At 40.5% G+C, this 17,222-nt stretch overlaps 1 protein-coding gene across 1 annotated transcript in view; it reads left to right on the top strand.

Annotated features, from left to right (window-relative positions):
* Positions 1–542: 542 nt before the first annotated feature.
* Positions 543–17,222, top strand: part of CD226 (CD226 molecule) — a 39,932-nt gene continuing 23,252 nt past the window's right edge. Inside the window, exons 1-2 of the mRNA XM_045007633.1 lie at positions 543–676; positions 962–1,291. Coding sequence (XP_044863568.1) covers positions 631–676; positions 962–1,291 — 376 coding nt within the window. The 5' untranslated portion in view covers positions 543–630. The remainder of the gene's footprint in view (positions 677–961; positions 1,292–17,222) is intronic.

Here is a 17,222-nt window from a genome sequence, read left to right as displayed (position 1 = left end):
AATGGCCAATTTATAGCTTGCTGACTAGGTTGCTTTTTAACAATAAGCCATAGTGGTTTTAGGCACTTTACTGATTTGCCAAGGTCTCCCTGTACAGTGCCTGGAACCAACCCTGAATGTAACTACAATATTTATATTCTAATTGATTTATTTTATAATATGGTAAAAATGAGAAAGTAAGCCATATTTCAGTAATAGTGTGCTGTGGAACTTTTGTATTTTTATGTCTGGTTTTGTAAGCAAGAAATTTTTAAGTGAGGTGAAACTTGGGGGTACGCAAAAAAATCAGACTCCTGCATGGGGTACAGTAGTCTGGAAAGGTTGGGAGATCATCATCATCATGATCATCATCATCCATATTTCTCAAGTTCTCTTGGGGTTGGGAGGTTTTTGTTTCAGTGAATTTTGACAGACATTTAGTCTGATATGAATAGCTGAACTATACTGTGAACCTGATTGCCTATAGATGGGGCTATTGTTTATATGAAAGTAAAAGCACATTGTTTCTTTCAGGTGTCTCATTTCAAAAGTAAAGACTTCAGTGATAACAGTCGATTAGGAAGTAGCATATTGTGAAGGGAGTCCGAATAAAGCTGTATCGCATAGTAATCTACTCCAGCGCTCTCAGAGATGGACTATCTTGCCTGCCTTATTGTTCTTCTCCAGTTATCTGAAAGTAAGATTGCTTTCTTTTTCTTTAGCAATATATGTTCTTTTTTTCTTGCATGACAGATATAATCAGAATTCATCAGTATTTATGTGTGGCTTAAATAATTTTGAAGGCATTCAGAAAAACTAACTGATATAAGTAATAACACCCATAAGGATTTTGCTGGGCTTGTTCTTGTGCTGCCAGGCTTTTCAACCTCTAAAATATTTTGCTTGATCTTAGAATGTTAGCTAGCTAGTTGTGTTAAACTTTGAAACTACAATTAGTGCTAACGCTGGATATGTGTTTCAGCCACAGGGGAAGGAAGATTTGTGGATGCAACTGTAAAACTCATAAATAATATGACTCTGGAATGCGTCTATCCAAAGACAGACGGCATAACCCAAATGTCCTGGGTTAAGAGTATTGTAACTGGAAAAGAAGTCATTGCAGTCTCCCACCCATTGCACGGTGTGCATATTAAAGACAAATATAAGGACAGAGTTCACTTTATAAATGCTTCCACAAGAGACAATTCCCTAAACTTCATGAAGACCACTGAAGCAGACACAGGCTTATATTTATGCTCCATAACGTTCCCAAATGGAGTCTGGGAAAAGGTGGTACAGGTTATCCAATTAGGTAAGTGAAACCTTTGCTATTTTATAAATTGCTGGTAAATGCAAATATATACAAAATTAAGAAAAATCTGGGCTCTCATTTTGGTAACAGAATTTGATGGATGATTCAGTTGCTCCGCTAATGAAGTCATTTGGAGATTGCTTGCTACCATTTCAGGAAATAATTACATTTCCAGGGATCCAAGTTAGGGGTGATCAACATATATCACAAAGGAGAAGAGCTGAATTTTTGAGGGAAGACATCACAGCAGTGATACAAATGTATTTAATTGCCATGACAAGGGTTTAGCAATGACAGGGTTTCAGAGAATATTGCACATTGCAACATCAGTGAGCCATTTCCATTGGGAAATAATATCTCATGACCTTGCAACCTCACTACATGTATGAAATTAGCCCTTGTCACCATTGTAGATTGTACTGTTTTGGGGTACATGCTTTTGGGTCCACACTACCTGGTCATCAGTCCTTCTGGCCCAGAAGCTCTTCAGAAACAGAATGACAGAGTAATTAGCCATTTAGGAGTGAAGAGACCACAAAAGGGAGACAGTTAGGATAGGATAAGAAAACAAACAAAAAACCCTTTCCCAAATGGGCACTGTTTAAAGCTGGGGAGAGGAGGAAGGAATGGCCATGTTAATAAAGTCTGTACGGGATAGGGAAGGAGCCCATGTGGCTTCACCTATCCCTGTAGTTGCTGACTATTCTTGCTGTTTGCTTTCTCTCCTTGTCCCTGTGGAAGAGGAAAGCTGGAGGATCCTTTCTTTCTTGCTGTCCCCTGGAGGTAGGAGCAGCAAGGTAGTTGTTGTTTTGCTCTTCTGTCAAGACTGTCAGCAGTAAGGCCAATTAGTGGCAATTATGATGTGAACATCTATCTACTAGGAGCTGGATTACAAACATAAATTCATTTTGTGCAGGCTGTTGAACAGCTTTCAGAAGATAATACATTTTGGACACTCCTCAGCCTCGGCTACATTTAAACAGCCAACCATTGAAAGACTGTGTCCTATTCCAGGCCGCTAGAGCTACCGTGGTAAAATGTGACTATTCATATCTTCATTTTATTTATTTATTTATTTTATTTATTTTTTGGTATTTCCCTTTCGGGCAATGATGAGCTAAAGGAGAATTTAGCCTCTAACTGTTGAAGTCCAGTAGCTGCTAATGGGACACTTCCTTTTTAAATGTTATCTTCCTTTCCTTCACTCTGTCCTCTACCCTTCATTTATTTCAGTATCATTATAAGTTAAAGTTGTAGTCAGTTGGCTGTTTAAAATGATATTTTGGGGATCTATATTCTCCCCAGATAATATTCTTTCACATTAGTCCTAGGTCAAATATGAGAGACGACTTTTCTGACTGCCAGGCTCAGCCTGGGATCTAAAATCCAATCTGTGTTCTCTCTACCTCTCAGCTTTCCTCCAAAAATGAAGATTTTGCCCTTGGGTTTAATATGACACTTTTGTTGAGATGGAATCCAGGTCATTCTTCCCTACCTATCTTAGCTCTGTCAGCAGTAAAAACTTCTCTTTCTCAGCATAGTGACCAGATGTGGGGAATGAGAAGTTGCTGTTTTTACACAGTTACTTTCCTGACTAAAACAACACTTTTAAAACTTGCTAATTCTGTTTCTTTCCCCCCTGCCCCAAAAGCTGTTTTAGAAGAAATTCTGGGATGGAAATGACTGTACCTGTTATGTAGCCATCAGTCATTCTACCAGTTGAGGGGAGCATTTTTTTTTCCTGAAACAAGGATGGGGATTGTGTTAGCAGTCTCACTACAGCAGGGAAGGCTTGATTAGCTGCACCTTGCACCTGTAACAGTCAGTCATTGATAAATCCAGGGTGGAGCTCCATACTCACCTTCACCAATGGTTTCCTTCAGTGACATCCCTGAGTAGCTGCTTTCTTGTTCTATATCTCTTATTATATTTAGGGTCTTTACTGATCTTCTAAAGAGACCAAAATGCAAACTTAAAAGGTTCTGGAAGGAAAGAAAACTCTTCTTTGCTTGAAGGATAAGAGGGAAGATTTCCAAAGGGCCTAAGGGCAGTAGGGACCAAACGCTAATTTGAGCCTTTGAAAATCTTCCCCTAAAATCTTCTATAGAACTTTTAATATCACTCAGCCCAGAGATTGTTTCTAAAGGCTAAACAAAGCTATTAGGTCCCATAAAATTAGTACATTTTTGCAGTTTTAAAAGTGCCCCGGGAAAGGGAAAGGGAAAGGGTGCATGAATAGGGTTGTCCTGCTGGGCTATGCGGGATCACCCCTTGGTTGGGCTCAGATGTCCCACTAGCTTCCACTTCATAGCCATGAGAGTTCAAAGCTTACTTTAAAACAAAAAAGTAAAGAACAACATGGCTGTCTCAAGAAAAAAGGGACAAGGTTGGTGACCCTTTGTGACCCATCTCAATCTGAGCTCTGAGCAAGTCTACCCTTTCTTGACCGGGATTTCCCATAAAATCTAAAAAGTGGAAGACACTTATGGGTCCTTCGCTCCATCACTCTGCCATTTCAGGATTGTGCCTAGATCTGTATTTTTTGAGTGCTTTGGCCAGTCTACCTTAAAATTCCTCAAGAAACAAGGCTTCCACCTCATTCTAATTTCCTTTGGAAAATTAGTCCACAGTGTAATATCTGCAAATGGCATCCCCTTCACATGTATCAGCAAACTATAAATCCCAGTTAAAATTGCTGCTGTTGTCAGAGGTAACTATCTAAAAATGATATCATGAGGTTCTGTATGCTCAGTTAGAGATTCTCCCCCTCCCCCATTTTAGTGCTTTAAAAAAAATTCTTCAGATGTTCTCTTTCATCTGCCAAGAGAGAGAATAAATGTCGCATAGAAATAACATTTTTTTTCATTTAGAAAAATTAAGCCTAGGAACAAGAATAATTTGTGTGAATTATTTGCTTCCCTAAAGGTGTATGTAAACATTGGTCTAAATGGAATGAACTGCCTTACCAGACGATGCCTTATAACTTTATTCTACCACATGCATTAAACACTTAATTAAAAATAGGGCATTAAAACATATCTATCACTGCAAGATCATAGCAGAACATTTTCTGTCAATAATATCTAATTTTACTGAGCCATTAATCAGTACAGTATTGTACATTCTATAAGTGAAATTCTGCTTCTTTGAAGTCAGTGGCAAAGCTCCTATTAATTTCCACGGAGCCAGGTTTTCACCATATATATATATACAGTCCTGGAGTCAATGAAGGCAGGATGATCTAGCAAATAGAGCATTGAACTATAATTCAGGAGACCTGAGTTTTATTCCCAGCTCTGCCACTGACCAACTGTATATGATCTTGAGCAAGTTACTTCCTTGCTCACTTTTAGTTTCACAACGCTGTTTTACAGTTTTTCTACCTTTAACATGGAGATAGTCAAATTTGACGTCTTTTCTAACATGCTTTGAGATCTATGGATGAAAAGTGCTATATGTGAGCTAAATATTATAATTCCTTCTGTTTTGCTTCATGTCCTGCAGGGTAAATTCCATTATCAAGTAACATTGAGTACCTGTAAAAAGATAGCTGTTATTGAGGCAGTATTCTTTGTATACACAAATCTGGTCAATATATTAGAGAAGGGTCATTTTAGCAGACATTTGAGACTGTTTTTGAGTAACAATGACTTCATGAGTTAAGATTTTTTGTTAAAATTTGTACTTTACTGACTTTTGATGGACATTACTTTTCCAAAAGGGCTGGTTTCTTTGTTTAATTGGGTATTTTGAAGTTATTTTATACATTGTCTGCAGACATTATGAATCTCACTTCTTCTATTTGTTGAAAATGGCAGATCTGGGATTTTGCAATAAGCTCCATCTTTATGAAATACAGTGAGCTGAATGAGATCTAAAGTTTTACCCCAAAATATTTGAAATCCTTGTTTTTCTTGCAAAGTAGTTAGTTGTATTTTCTATCGTTTTGTTAGGTGTGCTCTACATGCAAAGTTGCATCGGTTAAACTAAAGGTGTGATTTTTATACTAATTTGATTTAAACCGCTATAACTTTTTCTGTGTGGGAGCTCTTAGATCAGTGTAAGCATGGCTTATATCAGTTCAGCATGCAGTGGTAAATTTACAGGCACAAACTAAACTCTATATAGCCAGTTTTAAACCAAATAAGGGTGTCCACGGAGTTTTGTATTTTAACTAATTTATCTAAATCCGATTTTGAACTTAAATTAAACTTGCACAACTTCTGTGCACAGATAAGCCCTAAGTGTCTTGGATCATTCTTTATTATAAAAAAATATCAACAGTACTCCCATTCAGACAATTCTCAGGCACTGTAGTGCATCACTTAATTTCCAGATTAGCTAGAGTGGAAGAGAAGTGTTCTACAGAACCTGTAGACATAATTAGAATCACACATAGTCTAGACTGTATTTGAAGATTGTGAAAAACTGTTGGGCTACTACTGAGCCAACATTACACTAACAGTATTGGATATGGATTCCTTTCCTTGCTGTTATCTCTGCCATTGTTGGTGGAGCTGGTTGGGAATTTTTTGGTAAAATATGTTTCTGTTGGGAAATGCCGATTAATTGAAACTGAAACTTTTCATGGAAACTTATCAGTACTGCCCAAAATTTAAAAAAAATCATCAGGAAGGTTGTTCAGATTCAGGATTGGGAGGTATGGGGTGGGGAGGCAGGGAGAAAGAGAGCATTAGCATTAGGCCACTCACCTGGAATGTGATGGCAATACTGTTTCAGACTGGTTTTGGTAAGTAATGAGGCCATTAAGGAAGAGTAAGTTGTAGAAAATAACCTTGAATCACCAATTGATGTAGCTGTGAAAAAGGCAAGTGTGAGGTGAGGTACTTGCAGCAGAGAGAGAGAGGGAAGTAGTAATATCTTTGTACAAGGCACTGGTAATATTGTGTATGGTTCTGGTCACCCATGTTCAAGAAAGAGGAATTCAAATGGGAACAGGTACAGAAAAAGGCTGTACCAGGATGATCAGGAGAATGGGGAATCTGTCTTACAAAAGAAGACTAAGAGCTTGGCTTGTTTATTTTAGCAAATCTAAGGCTGAGATGGGGATATTATTGCTCTCTATAAATATATTGGGGAGGGAGGTAAAGGACAATCTAAAGAACAATTTTTGCACAATGACAAATTCATATAAATTTGCCATAAATACCTTTTAGGTTGGAAAATAGAAGAAGGTTTCTAACCATGAAAGGAGTGAGGTTCTAGACTACCTCCCAATAGGGTTAGTGGGGGCAAACAACCTAGCTAGTTTTAAGATGGAGCTTGATAAATTGACTGGGATGACATGATGGGGTAGCTTATGATAGCTGGGGATCTGGAATTGATGACTCAGGAAGTCCCATCCACGTCTCTGTGCTTATGGATGTGGGAGACTCTGGTTCAAGTCCCTGGTCTGCCAGATCTGGAATAAAAAAGCAAATATATCAAAGCCTTATTTTTTGTGTGTGATATAGAATCCTTGTTTTTCCAGTCAGCCCTATTTTATACTCCATAGAGGCCTTGAGCTGGATTATCCTCTACCTTGCACAGTACTTTAACACCCAAGCAAAGTGAGTACAAAGTCAGAGAAAGAGAGCTCCACCCTAGAATAGCCAGTAGCTAATTAGCATTAGGCCACTCACCTGGAATGTGATGGCTACCATTCAGATTTGGTAGCATTTTACATCCACTTTGCACACGGTATAAATGATTATGCAAGGTTCAAGGCAGGACCCCTGAAGTTTGTCATTGGGTAAATATGGCAACAAGTGGCTAATTTGTTGATTGTCCACATTCACTTTAGTTGTATTTGCTGAAATACTTAAGCACCAAATATAACTACAGGTATTTTTAGTGTAAACACCAAGTATGTTGTTTAGATATGTGAGTGAAGCATCTATAAGTGGATGAAATAATGAACATCTAGAATATTACTGTAGAGATCCTGATGGTACATTCTGTCTTCATTTGATTTGATTAAACAGGGCGTTTGAAAACTCTAGTGTCCACCAGGGAAACATTTGCCAGCTCTGTCATTTTTGTGATAGTGTTCTTGCTGTGGTCTGAGAGTACACAAAGCTGTTTAGAGACGTTCTTTAAGGGCCTTCTTAGTAGTATTCCTATCTTGTGAGAACCGCAACCACTTCCTATTACTCTAAAAAACCACAGAGGCCTTGGCTACACTTGCAAATTTGCAGCGCTGCAAAGCACCAGTGTGGTCAAAGCCCCAGCGCTGGGATCGCGGCTCCCAGCGCTGTACGTTATTCCCCACAGGGAGGTGGAGTACGGACAGCGCTGGGAGAACTCTCTCCCAGCGCTGGGAGAACTCTTTCCCAGCGCTGGCGCTTTGACTACACTTAGCGCTTCAAAGCTCCATTAAGATGCCACAAATTAAGCTGAATGTAGGGAGTTTGCCCATCCCATATAGCTATTGTTTCAGGCTTTTCTTCCTGCAGCACACTCAGCACTATACATGTTTGCACTCTGTTCATGTTTGGGAGGTTTTCTTTAGGACCATAAAGGCTAGAAGCTGCTCCAACCATCCTAAAATGAAACTTAAATTTTGCAGATGCTGCTGAATTTCATTAAGAGAATGCACTTTGACCCCAGGTCTACAACCGATTGCTGGACTTTCTGAAGTCAGTAGTTGAGCTGATTTAGGGATATGAAGTTTGGTATAGCTACACTTGTAAAATGTAACTCAAGAGATCAGAGACTAATTTTTGCAAAACACAGGTTTTTTTAAATTATTATTTATTTAACGAACAAAATCCTCATCCAAAAGAATTAATTAAGCTAAAGTTTAGATTGTAAACACCTATGAGTTCTGGAAGGAAAGAAAAATTTAGACCATTTGAATAAAAAACAAAATAAAGACAGGAAATTCTAAGACAATGATAAACTGAAAAGAATCAACAAAATCAAGCATCTGAAAGTATGGAAAATAGACAGTTAAGATACCACAAACAACCATTTATGTTTCACTATACCATTGCCCACCCACCACTCAAAATGATGAGATAATCATGCCTACACTCTGCATTTTCCACACGAAAGTGTGAGGCACCTACTCCCATTCTCTCACCTGGAACGTACCATACTCGTGTTCACACCACAAAACTCCTACATTTGCATCGCCTACGCAACTGCAGACTATCCTCTTATTCACCCCTTCTTGAGAAATGGCAACACCAACATCTTGCTGCTTGTGCTATGTGTGCACACACAGACCTGTCCGATGTCAAACTGCTTTTCTCATATAGTTGTCTTCCTGGAAATGTTACAGAGGCTGAATCCTCTAGATCTAATTTACCCATCTACATCTACCTAAGGTTTTTATATTGTACTTATCAGTATGGTATCTAAAATAGCACAAGATCCTCCCTTTCCCCCCAAAAAAATTCCCTTCAGGCAAAAGGACATGGATACTTGATTATTTATTTTAAGGGCATTTATTTTTGTGGGCAGAAGTTACTGAACAGTAGATTCTACCATCTGATCTGAATGACAGCTGGCTTGGACTCAGCCTCATCATTCCTGGTAGCCTAGCACCAAGAATGTTCTGTTCCCAGTGTTGTGTTATCCCTGTGGAGAGCAAGGCATTCACTGAGGTACTGCTTAAATAAGTTCCAGTGCAACAAGTCTTTTGTAGTTTAGGACCAAGACTTTTAAAATCCTTTTTGGAAGAGTCCTGGGAGCCTGTGGCATTTAGAAAGCACAGGTGCTCGATGCCTATGTCAGCCTTTGTCACCAATGACATGAGCTGCTGTGGGGCGTACCCATTTCAGCTTTTTTGTGGTGATTGACTCTAAACTCAGGTAAGAGCGAGTTGATGAAAACAAGAATGACTGTGGCGACATTAGGAATGACTGTGGCGCAGCCTCCTGGCCAAGAGAAGATGAAAAAAGACTAGCTGTTCGTTGGCAGCTGGAGTTTCCTCAATGGTCGGGCTCACCGCAGGTTCAGATACCTTGCTTGCCTTTCGTTATGTGGTTTGCTCTTTATACAACAAATCTGATAAGACAGAACTATATGGAGATAGTGGAGTTCAAGTAACCATATTTACTGAATATAAGCAGTACGTGGGGCCTTGCTACCTGTATACACTGCTGCTATAGTTCTATGATTGGGTTCTTGGGGCTTCTAAAACATAGAAAACAAGGTTAGCATGACTGGCGTACTCAAGCTATTTGAAGGGATAGTAGTCTCTTCCTATACACTTGTTGTTAATCTATGTATATCCTATTACTTAAACAAAGTGGGTGTCTTAAAATCTGCAGTCAAGGGAAGAGTTTATAACTAAACGGTCAAGGCATACAAGGTTTAAAATGGAAACTAGTGGTAAAGCCAGAGACATCCTTTTATGGTGTGTGTGCAGAGCAATGGTACATAGTGACAGAATTAAAGTTGCTTGGAGAACTTTCATTGCGTGTTTCAAAATATTGTAAGTAAGGAAAGTTTAACCTTAAATAAGAATTCCCAGTCTCTTTCCTTAGTATTGCGTTTAGAAGGTAAAACAGAATCATTGCTCCTTTCACCCAAACACTCTCATTTTACTCTTTGAACTGAAAATGGAACATTCCGTTTATGCCAAGAGTTACTTTAAAATCTTGTGATGTGAATTCTGCATATCACCTGTTACATCTTGGAAAAGTTTATTTGAGTTCTTTTTCTGGTTTCCGATCTCTCTCTGAAAGATAGTAATGCAAACAGAAATAGTTTTTAATTTTTGACAAAATTTGTGCTTCAATCAATCAATGACAATGGGCCATTTGCCCCCGGAGGATGCATTTCCTGAGCAATACTAAATATGAGAGGTAGTTTATTAATAGTGTTTCAATGCCAGTTGTACTTATTAAGTATTATCACATTTTAAATAGAGTGATCTGCTCTGTTCTGTGATAGCAGAGAGAGAGCGCAATTGTTCTTAACTAGTGCAATTATACACTGACACTGAGCACTACCTTCTAGATTACTGTTCTTCTGTTTGCTTAAAGCAGTACATTACATATATTTTTCCCATGTCCTTATTCACCTTAAATAACATTTTTTCAGCTTATCTGTGTCTAAGTATGGAATGAGGTTCATAGATTTGTAGTGAAAAATTATCAGCCACTTACTGTAGCTGGAAAGAAGACATGATTCTGATGGGCCTTTGCTCCTTATCTCTCTCTTAGATGTGAGCTCCCAAGGGCAAGGACAATCTTTGTGTCTTCTACAGTGGCAAGCACATTGTTAACAGTTAATAGAAAAGAAGGAAGCAGCTCAAACCAAGTGAGACTGCCCTTCCTAGATATCTGCCACGGAGATGTGTTTGTTAAAGGCTTCCCTTTTGCTGCTTGTTTTCTGTTTGGGGGAAGGGGGTGCAGACTGAAGTTTACCATTTCCCTTCAGTAGAGAAGGTGGGAGGAAAAGAAACAGGTGGAAGGAACCCATTTTTCTTCTTAAGAAGAGGCTCAGATTGTGAGGAACACCCTTTTCTTTGTCTTTTTGCAGGCAGGGGAAGTCTAGGGCTAAAATAAGCTGTGTGGTCCATCACTCTTCTATTCTGATACTTCGTCTACATACAGACTTACACTGATTTAATTAAACAAATTTCAGGTTAAACTAGTACAAAAGGCTATGTGGAGGGATTTCGTTCTTTCCTGGCACGCTCGGGTAAAAGGATTGACTGAAGGGGGAAAGGAATGGAACGTACATAGGATGCAAAAAGCGACAGAGTCCTGTGGCACCCTATAGACTAACAGATGTATTGGAGCATAAGGTTTCGTGGGTGAATACCCACTTCATCAGGTGCATGTAGTGGAAATTTCCAAAGGCAGGTATCCTATAGTGAGAAAAGTGTGCTAGATGGGTAATTTGGATGAGTCTTTCCAATGATGGAAAATATTTTGTAATGGCAACTGAAATAAAGATCAGGAGTACTTGTTGCACCTTAGAGACTAACAAATTTATTTGAGCATAAGCTTTTGTGGGCTACAGCCCACTTCATCAGATGCATGTAGTGGAAAATACAGTAGGAAGATATATATATATATCTTATAGTGTATATGGTAGCACCCATTGTTTCATGTTCTCTGTGTGTGTGTGTGTGTGTGTGTGTGTGTATATATATATATATATAATATCTTCCTACTGTATTTTCCACTACATGCATCCAATGAAGTGGGCTGTAGCCCATGAAAGCTTATGCTCAAATAAATTTGTTAGTCTCTAAGGTGCTCCTGTTCTTTTTGCGGATACAGACTAACACGGCTGCTACTTTGAAACTTGAAATAAAGATATCTGCATTTATTTCTCTTGAATACTGTAGTTTGCACAATTCTTTATTGTGCAGTGAGGGAGAGTCCCTTTATCTCCAGGCTTTTTGTTTTCACGTTCAGTTCGGAAATCACTGTGCTGGAGTCTTTACGGAAAATCTCTGTGGCACCCAGAGTAGGACATCTTTTTCTAATTATGATAACATTGCCAACTCTGATCCTTCTCCTAAAGAGAAGGATCAATGTCCCAGATACTTGTGCCTGGCTGGAGACAAAATGTCCTGTTATAAATGATGAAAATAGGCAGTCACTGGAAAATATATGGAAATGCAATGTAGCTAAATACCTTGCAAATGTGACAGTATCTTGGTAGATTCCTTAATTCGGTCAGTTCTTAACTCTAGCTATAATATTAGTGGTGCATCTACACAGGAACATGGTAGAAATTATTTTCACATTTTTAAATGAAAATGTAAAGTGTAGTACAGGAGAACTTTGCATGATCATATACACAGTGTAGGGAAATTGCCTTAGGAAACTTGAAGGTTTTCAGCCCTGAAGTTCTCTCAATCTCTAAGTAGACAGGAAATGACAACTGGAACTGGAGAAAGGAGTGGCAAGATTGCCTATATGATAAAAGGTCATGTAGTTTCTTTATGTATTAATTCCACTTCTTAAAACTGATTTTATATAAAAAAAAACAACAACCCCTCAGTATTTATTTATTAGGAGGAATAGCATATGGAAGATTGGTTGAAAGAAAGGATATTTGGAGGAAGAAAATGGGACGTTATTGTTACAGGTATTAGCATATAAGACATCAGATAAGCTGATTGAGCCTGGTTATTTAGCAAAATATTAGACAGAACAACACAGAAAAGTTAATGTTACTAATTTGAAGAACAGCCTTGCAGCAATCATGTGGATTTTTCTGTTTAAAGTGATTACAGAGCTACTTATTTTTAAACCATACTTGTTTATACTGTGTCTGCCGCCGCCTTCTCTTTTTTTAGCTTCAATACAATTTATAACCAGTCACTCAAGTAACAGAACCAAACATATTTTTGCCCAATAAGCACAGTTATTTTTAGTCATATGTGGCATAACATGTGTTAACATATACACTAGTCTTGCACCACTGCCAAGCACAGAATTAATGTCCCCTGCAGATTTACACCCCCTCCGACCCCAAATAATTGATTCTGACGGGGAGGCAAAGGGAAACTGCAATTACACCTTTTGCTGACCAGGGGCTGATGTGGCACCAGAAAAAAGGGCAGCTGGCTCACGGGCTGGAGCAGCTAGCCACAGAGAGGGAGGGGGCAGAGGCTGCCTTCTTCATAGTGCCAGACCCGCAGGGCCAGGTGAGGAGCCACTGGATATGGGGGAGGGAGACAGAGCGGGGCACATGGGGCTGCTGTGGGGAGGGTATCACACAGACTGGCCTAGTTGAGGGGACGGACTTGGGTGAGGGCACAGGAGCTAGTGGGGTGACAACACTGAGCCAGGGGCTGAATGGGAGGGTGGGTGCAGGGTCATATGGGATTGGGTAGCAGGGCCGCCCAGAGGATTCAGGGGGCCTGGGGCAAAGCAATTTTGGGGGCCCCTTTCATAAAAAAAATTGCAATACTATACAATACTATACTCTTGTGGGGGCCCCTACGGGGCCTGGCACAAATTGCCCCACTTGCTCCGCACCCATGGGCGGCCCTGGGAAAAATAAACCTTCTGCATCTCGGCACAAACCCAGTTTTGAGAAAACTTCTTTACAAGGTATCACTGGTTCTCAGCATCAGCTAGTGCTAAAAGGCACTAAAGCTCATTAAAAGGGTTGGACAAATATTTTCCCTCAAAACTTTTTCTGGATCTAAAACTAGGGGGGTTTAAAAAGCTGAAAAAAACATGGACAATGTCTGCTTTCCTTCAAAATTTGTTTTTTTTTTTAATTGAAAAGCTGAAATTAGTCTGCCAAAACCTGAATATGGTTTGGGGTTTCAGAAGTGTGTGGCCAAATATTTGAGGCTTGCTGTGTTTGATTGTTTAAAGAAACAAAAAAATTCTGCTTAAAAAAATCCAAAACTTTTGAACCACCTCAGCTTGTGACCAAATGCCTGAGTCCATCCAGTCAGAGATTTTTCCACGTTTCTGATACTCTGCTGGCTTCCTTGACTCATATCTGCCTCCATAACTTTGGGTTCATTTAGGTTAGAACATAAGAACAGCCATACTGGGTCAAACCAAAGGTCCATCCAGCCCAGTATCCTGTCTATCGACAATGGCCAATGCCAAGTGCCCCAGAGGGAGTGAACCTAACAGGTAATGATCAAGTGATCTCTCTCCTGCCATCCTTCTCCACCCTCTGACAAACAGAGGCTAGGGACACCATTCCTTACCCATCCTGGCTAATAGCCATTAATGGACTTAAACTCCATGCATTTATCTGTTTCCTAGAGACTGGCTCCATGGGGTCCCTCACAAACTGGAGACGGTTACTGTGGGTTTGTCTTTAGTGTAGCTTATGTACATACTCCACGAACTGAGCATTTGAGCTTGTTCTAGAATCTGGGATAAGCCTATGTTGTGAAAACTGAAATGCTCAAAATAGCACATGCATGTGAATGGACACAGGGTGCTAAAATTAAATTAACCCTGGGGTTCTCAAACTGGGGGGGGTCGGGACCCCTCAAAGGGTCACAAGGTTATTACTGGGGGTTGCGAGCTGTCAGCCTCCACCTCAAACCCCGCTTTGCCTATAATAGTGTTAAATATATAAAAAAGTGTTTTTAATTTATAAGGGTGGGGGGATTACACTCAGAGGTTTGCTATGTGAAAGGGGTCACCAGTACAAAAAGTTAGAGAACCACTGACTTAACCCCTCTGAAGCCTCAGGGAATGCAGGGGAGGGAGGGATCACATGAGAAGAGCAATATCCTTCCCAACCCTACCAAGGGAGACCTCCCTCCCCTGCATTCCCTGAGGCTTCAGAGGGGTTAAGTTCTCTAACTTTTTGTACCGGTGGCTAATTTTAAATGAAGCTACCCTCCCCTGACATGAATCTCCCTATGGCACTGAAATTAAATGTAGACTATAATTTGGCATTGAGAAGTGAAAGGGATGGTAGCCCTAATGGAAAAGCTAACAGCTTGGCTCTTCTGCAAGCCTCAAACTGCTGAATGAGCTTTAGGGTAGGGAAGGCCGTGCCTCCCAAACAGCCTGGCCCTGCCCTCTATCCGATCCCCACCCACTTCCTGCCCCTGACTGCCCCCCTCAGAATCCCCGACCCATCCTGCTCCTTGTCCCCTCACCGTCCCCCAGAGACCCTCCTCCAACCACCACCCCAGGATCCGCCCCCCCTGCTCCCTGTCCCCTGACCCCTATCCACACACCCCCACCCCGCTGAGTCCTGACAGACACCTGGAACGCCCACAATCCAACCCAAGCGGAGGGAACTCAGGCCCCGCTGGAGCTCGCAGCCCCGCCCCCTTAGCACGTGGCTCTGAGCGGGGCGGAGCTCAGGGGCCCCGCCGGAACCATGCTGCAGCTGTTCAGCGATGGTCTTGGATTTGCTGAGGCTCCGGAAGAGGGGTGGGGTCGGGTCAGGCTAGGTCGGGAAGGGAGCCTCAGCCATTCTTGTGGGGGCCCCTGCAGAGCCCGGGGCCTGGGGCAAATTGCCCCACTTGCCCCCCCCTGGCTGGCCCTGTTGGGTAGGGGGGGTGCAGGGCCGCATGGGGGGTGGCTGAATGGGGTCAGGACAGTTATGCCTGGCTGAATGGGGAGCGGGGTGCAGGACACATGGAGATGGGAAGATGTGCCTGACAATGGGAGAAACTAGGGGTCAGTCAGGGTCATGGGCAAGGTTCCCTAACTCTCTAACAATCCCATCCCACAAAAAACCTGTTCCATACTTCTCCCATCCACACCCAAAAACCTTTCAGGTTCACTCCTAGGCTCCTTCCCAGCAATTACTTCCCTCTCCCTCAGCTCCTCCATTACCTGTGATTCCCCCAAGCCTTTGCACTATTTCTGAAGAGTATGGGAAATAGGTTCCTGTATTATAGTTTCAATGAATTATTACTCAAAATTCTGCATTATTATGCCGAGTAAGGAATCTATTTGTCAAAAAACATTTCCTGAATCTTTTTTATTGTCTGTGTTGTTACAGGCATACTTGCTGACAGGTATTTGCAATACTTTACTAAAATAATTGAAACTGGCATGATTCTCTTGTTATTTTGAGAAATAAAATATGCAGAATTTTATAATGTGTGCAGAATTTTTAGTTTTTTGGTTGAGAATTTCTCCTAGGAGTAATACAGCACACTGGAAATTTTCCTTTCCTAGCATAACCGCAAAACTTCATGGGAATCTGGTTCATAGGCTAACAGTATGAAACGTGAAGATTGTTCTAGGCATAGCGCATTCTTAATTTTAAGGCTGCTGTCAAATTATATCTTTTTGAATATATCTGTGTATATGACAAAAATTATTTAGTTTGCCAACTATTATTCCACAGCATTATACTGCTGCAACTATGATTGAATTCACCTTGGCTTAAGCACATAATATCTGCACTATCCACCATTATCCCTCTGACACCCAGTAGCTTAGATCTGGAGCTGTTTTTTCCCTTTCCCTAAAGAAAAAATTTGATTTGATAAAATTTTGAGTTAGTGGAATATGGATATTATTACATAACGCAATGGTGGAGGGAAGTGGAAAGTGTACAATGGTAACTTAAAATATTTAAAATGATGGAGCTGGGTAATAGGCTCCATAGAACAGACCGAGAAACATGTTGTGCTGGGAAAATATACCGCATTTTATGACTAATCTGCAGAATGAACCCAGATAGGAGATGAGAAAAGTGTGAGGGGAACTATAAATTGGGATGGTTAGACTTCCAGTACTTCAGTGGAGTCCATTGAAAGGAGCTTACCTGTTAGTATTCTTAAAGTATCCCAGATCCTCTTTCCACTGCTGTCTCTAAAGATGAGCCTTTCTTTTGGCTCATTTGTCATCTAAACAGTATAATTGGGAATTTAATAAGGGAAGAAGGAAATGGAGATGAAACATGCAGTAAAAACTACTAGTGAGGTATGGGTTTCTCTTATTTATCTATTTGGTCCTAGAGTATCTGGTACTAAGAAGTTTAGTATGAAATAACCTGCCTCATTTTTAATAAGGAAGAAACCTGTAATACCTGGATGGAATCAAAATAAAATGAAAGATTGTACAGTGCAGATTCAAAATTGAAATCTTTTGTTGTTAGCTCTGGATTAGATTACGGTAAAACAAGAATCCATAAAAAGTACCCTCCTTATTCTGGGCAGAGAAGTGAGAACACGTTTGGAGGGAAGGCTGTGTACTGGTTTATGCTAATCAAGTGGAACCTCGGAACTTGCTGAGGTTCCCCCATATCTATTTGTCTTTGAAAAAGTAAGTAGATGCACCCTGATGTTGACTGTAAGTGATGAGCTCAGGTGGAGTGCTCCCCACAGCAACCGTGTGTACTCATGCCTTGACTTAGACTGTCTGTTGCTAGGCAGCAAGTGCACCTGCCTAGCATCAGCTTGCCTCACCCTGGATGAGTGTATATGTATGAACAGAGCAAGAGTAATAATTAACTTTTCATCACAGGATCTCAAAGCACTTTGCAAAGGTAAGTGTCATTA

The sequence above is a fragment of the Mauremys mutica genome, chromosome 2, assembly GCF_020497125.1.
Source record: "Mauremys mutica isolate MM-2020 ecotype Southern chromosome 2, ASM2049712v1, whole genome shotgun sequence".
In the NCBI taxonomy this organism is placed as follows: Eukaryota; Metazoa; Chordata; order Testudines; family Geoemydidae; genus Mauremys; species Mauremys mutica.
The sequence above is the reverse complement of the archived record's forward strand: the minus strand, read 5'-3'. Positions and strand labels throughout refer to the sequence as shown.